This window comes from Vidua macroura, chromosome 9 (genome assembly GCF_024509145.1).
Source record: "Vidua macroura isolate BioBank_ID:100142 chromosome 9, ASM2450914v1, whole genome shotgun sequence".
Classification (NCBI taxonomy): domain Eukaryota; kingdom Metazoa; phylum Chordata; class Aves; order Passeriformes; family Viduidae; genus Vidua; species Vidua macroura.
Window position 1 is genome coordinate 6,697,639 of NC_071579.1, and position 9,792 is coordinate 6,707,430.

At 41.6% G+C, this 9,792-nt stretch overlaps 1 protein-coding gene across 1 annotated transcript; it reads right to left on the reverse strand.

Moving 5' to 3' along the window:
* Positions 1–628: 628 nt before the first annotated feature.
* On the reverse strand, positions 629–9,407 carry LOC128811474 (uncharacterized). The gene is made up of 3 exons (XM_053985132.1): positions 9,305–9,407; positions 6,716–7,443; positions 629–872 (listed from the first exon to the last, which is right to left on the reverse strand). The coding sequence occupies exons 1-3, from the start codon at positions 9,405–9,407 to the stop codon at positions 816–818; spliced, it is 888 nt and encodes a 295-aa protein (XP_053841107.1). The 3' UTR covers positions 629–815.
* Positions 9,408–9,792: the final 385 nt, after the last annotated feature.

Here is a 9,792-nt window from a genome sequence, read left to right on the forward strand (position 1 = left end):
AGAATGGTCTATGTTTTATTATCTGGTAGCAAAAATCAGTATCTGGAAACTAATATATGAATAATTCTTTTGATTGTAGGGAGAGAAAACAACTTTGCTTTCTCATTTCCCTCAGCGGGAGGTGCTCATTGTCAGCACCTCTGTAGGGAAGGTCATAACCTCACTGAATTCATCTATATAGCAATTAATGACCTTCAAGCTTTAAAGCTTTGCTCTATTTTCAAGCATTCGGGTCACATTTTATTCAATCTCAGACGTTTTCTTGATACATTTAAGACAGTTGTCTGTGTCCACAGCTGCCACCTATTCCCAAATTCAGATTAATGTCTGTCATGGTTCTGTAATACATGGTCTCCTCAAGTAGGGCAATAATACAACATTGCAGCTTCAATACTGAAAAATAAAAACAATATATCTACAACTACAGTTGTTGCTCATTCTCATAACTCTTGTCTTCTCCCTTAGCATTCAACTCTCCCTCCTGCTTGGAGCCTCATCATTTCAGTTTATACATTTGAATGATGAAATACCAGAAGCAATTTCACACACTGCTTCCTTGCATTTGTTCTCATTATTGTTTTTCACTAGAAAACACTCGTGTAGTTTCCAAGTAGGGAGGGCAGTGGCATCAAAGTAGCCAAACTCTTTATTCTCAATGGTTCCTAGTGTCACAAAAAGAGGCAAATCAGCACAAACTGAAATACAGAAAATTCCACTTAAACATAAGGTAAATTTCAGGTTGGGTTGTTTTTTTTTTCTTTTACTTTGTGAGATTGTTTGAATATAGAAGCAGGTTATCCAGAAAGGTTGTCGAATCAGTGGGAGGGTCCAGATGGTGTCCAGGTTCTTTTAAACTCAGGTCTTCTAAGGTTCTGGAACACAGATGATGTTTTTCAGCATTAAATAAGCTCACAGTTTAAAACACTTCAAAATGCCTATGAAATTTGCTCAACAAAACAGTGTATGAAATGTATGAAAGTATGCTAAGATATTAAAATAAACCCCAAACAAGCAAGCCAAAGGTTCTGAGATTCTTTTAGCTTGCACTTTGCTAGGAAGTCCTTTATGCTGTTCCCTTCTGATATAAAACCAATCTGATTATTGCACTCCCCACCACATCTTGCACCCTTAAGAAGTACTTTTGGAGTTCGTATTTCAATTTGGCAGCTACCAAATGTCCTGGGGTTTTAATTTAAATATAGGGAATCATAAAGACTGCTCCAAGCTGTAGGTGAGTGTAATTTTCCACAGTTATATATCCACATGGAAAATTCCTTGTCCATAGCAGGGGGGTGGAACAAGCTGATAATTAAGGTCTCTTCCAACCCAAACCCATCATTCTGTGATGCTCTGGTTCTCTGATTCTTTCAGAGTTAAGGCTAATCTGTACTTTCAGGGAGCCCATTGTTTATTCTTTTTCAGAACCAGTGTTTCACTTTCTGCATTGCCATTCAACTTCCATCTCCTAATATAACCCAACCTTTCAGAGGTCTCTGACTGAACTCATCCTGCTGAAGTTCAAAGCATTTTATTGTCGTGGATTGCTGTGTCACATTGATTTGCATTAGGAAATGTTTACAAGAACTATAACAGCCCTTCAAGTTCTTACTACGTCAAGAGTGACTAAAATTAAGTGTTGTTCAGTTGCAGATGAAATATACATATATGCTATATTTTTATTTATATATATTAACATTATTTATTCATGATGGATACACTCTTAGCTCAAGCCTTTAATTTCAATTCCTTATAGATTTTGGCAGGATACCAGAATTATTTGAATTCAACAGAAAACTTACATTGACTATGATGGATAATTATTAAAAATGCAAAAGATTCATAGATTCATCCCAAATAGCCCAATAATCCATAATCCTGAGTGCTTTAATGGCATTTAACAGTATTATTATTTTTGTTTTCTTTTTATGCCTTCCAGAATGCAAGAGTTTGGTAGCAAACAGAAGATATTGTACACATTTTCAAATTCACAGGAAGGCAACATATTAATTGATTCAGAGCTTGAACTGACACTACAAGTTCTCTTCCTCAAATCTGGTATGTAAGCTGGAATTGGTTTCCAACACATCTGGGAAATGATGATGATGATGATGATGATGACGATGATGACGATGATGATGATGACAATGATTTCAGGTCATCTTCAAAATGGCAAAATCACACAGATTGGTTCCCTTTAGACCAGTGCAATATAACAGGAAATGCCAGATACACATCTGGTTGAGTTCCAAGTTTCCATTATTTGAGTAATAGTTTTTCCCATTTTCCTTGGATTTGTAATTTTTCGTCTTTCCACCTGATTTCTGTTTATCTTTTGGTTCACAAGGTGGATAACCCAGGAATATTCATTGTATATCTATCTCAGAAAGACATAGAAATGATTTTTCTCTGTATTTTCTTTAATCTTAATTTTTAAACCAGACTTTATCAGTGCACTTAATGCATCTGTTCAGTTCTAGGGAAATAGGGGATAAGGAAAGGTGAACATGGGTTTGGAATGGAGATGTGGACTTCGTGTTGGAACCAGGGGAATGACGAGTGGTTTTGTGATATCTCCTAAGGACAACAATTTATATCACTGTGTATTGCTCTGTAATTTGCTTGCAACAGAATCTGCAGATTTGCCTTTCTGAATTCAGAAATATACCAATTAGGTGGAAAAGACATAGGAAACAAAATGGGAAAATGATAAATCTACTGATAAACAGATGCTGTGTTGGGTGGCTTTTACCCTGTCTTTTAAAATCAGCTTGCAGTTAGACTTAGTAAACAGCATATGCTTGTTGATATAATAGTAGAAGTAGTCCAGATTTCTAAGATTTCTCAGTGGCATAGTTATTGATTAACTTGCAGAAAGCTGAAAGCTCTTTGGCTCTAAAGATTTGATTTGTGTGTGTGTGTATATATATATGTATATATAAAATAAGAAAGCTGGAGATAAAATAGAATTTTACTGCCTTACGGAAAAAGAAAGAAAAAGAAAAAGAAAAAGAAAAAGAAAAAGAAAAAGAAAAAGAAAAAGAAAAAGAAAAAGAAAAAGAAAAAGAAAAAGAAAAAGAAAAAGAAAGAAAAAGTGAATGCTGGTCCTTAATATTGTAAATGTGTCAAGATCCCACTTTTATTAAAAGCTCAACCAAGGAAAAATTTCTGTCAGTCATGTATATTACTATGATGCCTTAGAGGAATCTGGATAGGAACCAAATGTCACACTTTTGCAAAAGTGAAAGAAGAGGGAAAGAAACAATTTATCTGTCAATCTTAAATCAGTTACTTCAATGCTGATCACAGGAAAAATGAATGAAATAATGAATGCACTGTATTAAAAATTAATGAGTAGTTTCTTCATGAATGTCAGTCTCGTGGTTTTGTGTAACACAGCTCTTACCCCGAGTAACACATAGTCATACTCAAGGTGTGTTAGTGTGACTACATCTCAGCTTTATGCTTTAGATTGTAAACCGACTTGTTTAATTTGCTTAAATGGCAAAATTGTCCCTCTGCCCACAGGAATGTGTAAAGTTAGGAGGTACAGCTTCAAAACCTGTTGAAGGTGTTGCTGGGTTGTCCTTACAGTGGAGAGGGTGGGACCCTTTCCTGCTGGCACTTCATCAAAGGTCACTTGGATCAGTGCTAAGCAGAAGCTGCAGGGAGTGGATGGACACTCAGCTCATCAGGACGTTGTTTGGGAAGTGCCAGTGCTGAGCTCAAAGCCATAAAGTAACTTTGTAGAAATTGCCACATGAGGGGAAAAAGCCCAGAGCTCTGAGCTGTGGGATCACATATCCCAAAATCATGGAAACATTAATGTTGAAAAAAGCCTTCCAAATCATCAAGTTCAACCTTTGACCACATATACCCATGCCCACTAAACCATATCACGAAGTGCCATGTCTACGTGCTTTTTTGGCCACCTCCAGGCATGAGGACTCCAGCACTGCCTAGGGCAGCCCCTGCCGAGGCCTGACCACCCTTTCCAGGAAGAAATTTCTCCTGGTGCCCAACCTGAGCCTCCCCTGGCCCAGCCTGAGGCCGTTCCCTCTCCTCCTGTCCCTGTTCCTGGGAGCAGAGCCCGACCCCCCCGGCTGTCCCCTCCTGTCAGGAGCTGTGCAGAGCCACAAGGTCCCCCCTGAGTCTCCTTTTCTCCAGGCTGAGCCCCTTCCCAGCTCCCTCAGCCCCTCCTGGTGCTCCAGCCCTTCCCCAGCCCCTTTCCCTTCCCTGGACACGCTCCAGCCTCTCAGTGCAGAATTCCTGAAGATTGGGCCATAACCGTTCAGAAAACAAAGCTTTTTCATTTGGTTTACACATGACTATACAGGGACTACTTCATGTTCTATAAATATAAACCATAAAATCGGAGTACACCAAGCATTTCTAAACTTCAGATTATTTGAAATTGAAAAGAAAATGATAGAAAAATTCATTGGAGGAATATTAGAACAAGCTCTGTCAAGTGTCTGCCAAAGATTAACTACTACAAGAAAGAAATAAAGAGCCAATCCATGGAAGTGAAAGTTTTCTATCTCTCCAGGCTAACAAACCACTTTCCTTAATCAAGTACATTTTCTGCAGGCTTTACTTAGTCTCACTCTTGAGTGAGTGTCACAAATGACATTAAATTTGATGACTGTAATGTTAAAAGCTCAACAAAATGTGAAATATCATTTCCATGGGAAATGTCAGGTACAGATGTCATCCTCATCCACTATCACAAAAAACCCCTTCGATTCAAGAGCTTTGAGACTCTTTATTGACCAATCAAAATGATATTTTTATGCATAGGTGAAAACCCCACAACAATTAAAACAAGCCTATAAATTTCAAGAATAAACTTTCTTTTTGAATTAATGAAACGGTTGAGGTTTTCTTCTCTTTTATAAAACCAAACTGTCAAAACAGCTATTTTTTTCCCAGATATATGTGATGCTTTTACGGTGTGGGTTTTCAGCTGTTTTTTAGCCTTTTCTGGGTAACATTTATGCTTTAGGCTTGACTATGTGCTTAAATATTATTTAATTGTTAATGAAGTAAGTTATGTTACTGTAATACATATTCTGAGTATTTATAGGAATTTTGGATGGAAATTCTTATTATATAAAATTCAAATTTTCTATAATTTTCATAGAAGTGAAAACATGTTTGTAGAACTTAAATGTAGAGTAACTGTAAATAAGTGTAATGGCTCCCAGAATTTAAATAACCATTTGCCTATGTATGTACTCAATTAGGGTATTTGGGCCGTTATTTGGGTTTTGCTTTTTTTTTTTTTTTTTTGTTTCGGTACTTTTCAGAAAAAGACATTTACATATGTTACTTCCAATGTTCTATCCATAACAACTTGGGATCATTTGAGAAAGTTTTATTAATTCCTATGTTATTCTTCTTAGCAAAGATGAAAATGATAATTCTTTTTTCTCATGACCAGAAAGATTTACATGCCTCAACAAAAAAAAATATAATGAAAGTATTTTTTCTCATCTCAGTGCCACTTTTAGTTTAGCCAGTCAGGATGTGATATGATGGAAGATTCAAACTTTAAATTTATCATTAATGTGTTTTCTGGGGAAAAAAATAGTTTTGCCATAAAATTTCCACCAAATGGATTTGCTGTTCCTGCAGAAAACTTAGCATTTAGAGGTTATTAAACTTAATTAGTCCTAAATTGGTTTACCCAAGTGCAAAGCAGTTTTTGTTGGTATATTTTACATATAGCTGAATATTCCAATTGAAAATTACAGTATTTTAGTTCTAAGAACCCACAACTTAGAGAAACATTGGATCCTTTTGGCAAATTTTATTTCAATGAGTATCTTAGTTTTGTAATTATACATGAAATCAAGATGAAAACAAATTGAAATCATTACAAACCCACAAAAACATCTCTGCTTTAATATAAATTTTATGTTAATGTAAACTGTGGCTGTTCCTGGATCCCTGGAAGTGTCCAAGGCCAGGTTGGACAGGGCTTGGAGCAACCTGGGACAGTGGAAGGTGTCACTGCCCATGGCAGAGGGTGGCACTGGATGGGCTTTAAGGTTCTTTCCACCCCAAACCACTCTGGGATTCTGGGGTTCCATGACTCAGCTCCTTAGCACCGGATTGGTGCTGGAGGAGCTCAGCACCAGCCTCAATGAGCTGCAGGTCCCTTTGGCTGAGTTCAGGAGGATTTTCCCTTTTCCCTTTGAACAGCCTGGCAAACACGGAGCCTTTCAGCCCACACCGTTCCCCTCTGTGCAGCACCAAGACATTCACAGCCCGGCAAGGCTGGGCTGCCACCCCATGTGCTGCAGCTGCTGCCAGGCCTGGGCAGGCCCTTGAGTGGCAGGGACACCAAGCCAATCTCTTCCCTGGTCATCCTGCCTGGTGTGTCTTCTGGCAATGTCTCACTTTGGAGGGACCCTGAGGTGCTCTCCTCCTCAGCGCTCCTGCTCAGGTCTGTGTCTTCTGCCCACCCTGTGGATGGGCCAGCCCTGAGCTCCTCGCAGCAGGACCCCTCCTCTCCCCGCAGCTCTGCCAGGAATGCCATGGCTGCCGGCCCTGCCCACTGCCCGAGATCTTCCAGCTGGCTGGGCAATGGGCTGGGGGGGCAGCAGGGGCTGTGCGGGGCCGCTGCCCGGCTCTCTGCTGCTGCCGCCTGCGCACCAGAGGCAGCAGAAGCTGCTGTCTTTGCCACCTCCTGTGCCTGGGCAGTGGCACTCACCTGCTGCTCCTCATCCTCTGGAGCTCTGGCCAGGGCAGCAGCTGCTGGCTGGGTGTCCGTGGGAGCTGCTGGGGCAGGAGATGTGCTGGGCAGGTCAGAGTCTGCCTCTTCTGCCTCCAGCGAGCCGGGCTCCACCACGAGGGCAGGGTAGAGGGGGTTGACCCAGATGGTGTGGGTGCAGATGTCATTTCTCTTCTTCAGCCACCACTCTTGAGTCTTCCTGTCTTCCCCATGGGACACCGATTGATCTGTGTCTTGGAGAAACAGTTTTAGGAGTTGTCCTGGGTCGCGGTAAGACTCCAGTTTATTTGGGTCATTAGAAGCAGACTGTGACAGGCTCTCTTCCCCGGCACTCCAGTCTTGGCAATCATCGGACCAGTGCCTCTCCTCACTCCCTAGCTCTCCAAGGAGCGCCATTACTGCCGGCCCTGCCCACAGCCCCAGCTCTTCCAGCCGGTCGAGCGAGGGGCTGGGAACGCGGCAGCGCTCTAAGGGGTCCGGGCCTGCGGGCGTTGTCCTCTGGGGATGGGATCTGCGGGGCTCAGCTGGGCCCTGCTCTGTGCACGGCTGAAGCTTGCAGGGCTCTTCCCACGCTCTGTGTGTGAGGGGCCTGGGGGGCCTCTCTTCCGCACTGCTCTGACTTTTCTGCCCGCTCTTCTCCTCTGCCAGTCTCTGCAGCAGGCAGTCTTTCTCCAGCTCGGGGAAGGGCTGCTCCTCAGTCCCTGCCGCTGGCAGGACAGCACCCAGCTCTGCCCCTGCCCCCTGCCCCCCGACAGCTCCCAGCTGCCCGGCCGAGGGGCTGGGGGCGCAGCGGGGGCCGTGCGGGGCCGCTGCCCGGCTCTGTGCCCCTGCTGCGGGGGCTGCTGCTGCCGGCCCCGAGCCCGTGCCCCGGTGCAGGTGCCTGGATATCCCAATAGCAGGATATATTAGGTTGGATTATCTTTAACAAAGCCAGCACTTCCTGTCAGGATAATAGTAGTTGACACACAGTTTTACGCATCTCAGAGTTCACTAGACTGTAGTCTAGACAGGTGTGATTATTTTTAAATGTTTAGTTCCTTTTTGCAGTGATTCATCCTCTTACAGTATTGAAAATTATTTATTACAAGAATTATGTTTAAAGCATTTTATAGACCTGATTCTTTGGTAGTTTTATGTTGACTGATGTATGATAAGATTGCAAAGCAGAAGTGCCTCACAGGGGAGGATGCAGCTAAGAAAATGAAATTCTTGTGATTAATACATGATCGCATGAGCTTGGCTTTGAGAATGCAGGTTGAATTTGAAATAAATGCAAATACATTGTTATTTGTGAATGACCACACTCTTATGGTGTCATTGTAAATAAGAGGAGGCCATGTCTAACCCAGCTTTTGGAGTGAGAGTGCATTAAAGCCATATTCAGCTGTTGGTGTGTGGGGTATCAAACCTCCCAGGGCAGTTACAGCTGAGCCAGACTGTGCATTGTGTCACCTGTGCTCACCCAGTCCTGAAAGGGAAAGGGCACAGGGAACACAAAAACAAACACACACAAATAAAGTCAAAGGCTTTTTTAAGAGGACAAAGCCAAATAACAATAAAAAAGATTGACACTAGACACAGCAAGAAGAGGGCAAAGGGGTTGTGAAGCCTTTGCGTGTCTGTACATGCTAAGATGATTTTCAGCCCTCTCAGGCTGGTACACTTAATTCTTTTTCTATTTGTTATTCTATTGGCAACCAAGCTCCTACACCATGCATTTGTCAGCATTGAATTGCATTTGCTTCATGTCAAAAAACCATCTATAAAGGCCTGCTGCTGCTTTTTTGATGTCATTTTGTTTGCCACAGTTCTGAACATTGGAGCATTGACTATGCAGAGAATATGGGAACAAGTCTGGGGATATTTTAAAGCTTCACCAAAGGGAGGAATGTTACTTTTGAACTTATTAAGAAGGGATTTATGTGGGGAATCTCTGGGAGGTTGGCTTGTTGGATTTTTTTTGCCTTCCTGGAAAAGTCTGTCCTTTCCAGTATTTCTCCAGAAAAGGAAGGACTACTTACAAAGTGGGTATCCTTAACTTTCTAAAAGGTCCTTTTGCCTCAGAGGATTCTATCTATGTTGAGTATCACTTCCTATTATTATCATGTGACTGAGATTTAGTAGAATATGCTTTTAGTTCTGGATTTGAAAAAGAACAGGAATTTGTATGACTCCAAATACTGTCAGGCCACCAGACATCTTCTGTGAACGTTTTGTAACAGGTCTAAGAATGAGCTGGTCCATTATAGGGAAGAATCAAACCAGTGGATAAAATCCTGCCCTCACTGCTACCAAGAAGAGTTTGGTCTCTGTCTTCAACAGGCTCCAATTTTATCCTCATATTTTTTCATAGGAAAAAAAACTGCATTTTTTCACTCCTGAATGACAAGAGGTTTGTTTATTGTCTGTGGAGCTGAGCTCATGTTTCAGTCCAGGCTTAGCAATGATCAAAACTCTCTGAGAAAATAAAATAGTAATAAAAGGCCATTACTCAGAGCCACTAAAATTACCCAGTATTCAGGAACCAACAGTGAATTGACTTCCATAAAACCACTCCCATCAGCCTACTGTCCATAACACAGCTGATTCCAGGATCTCTATGTGCCAGTGTAGAGTCAACGTCCAAAAGCTTGAGACTGCCTTTAATACCAAGTAACTTGATCCTGGACATTCCCTCTATCTTCAGGTGAAACTTGATGTTCAGAAAGTGCAGAGAACCAAGCAAACTCCCCTTTTCTCTTTCAGAACTATGAAAAACAGCTCAGTTTCTGTCTTACACATTGTGCACTGCAATTTCCAGCTGCCCATTTAGCAAGCTCATAGTGATTAGTTCAGAAGTTGATTCTCCTTGTGCAAAACCAGGTAAAAATCAATCAGTGATGTAATTGGGATGCTGAAGTTGATGCAGCCATCAAATGGAAATACCACACTCCTCAAGGGATTGCATCACAGTAGAGGAAAAATATGTTTTAGAATTAAATGGAGTCTTTTAATCTTCACAAAACAGCCCCAGCTTTTCAGGTGCCCTGAGAATATCTAAGCAGACAGTTTAATAA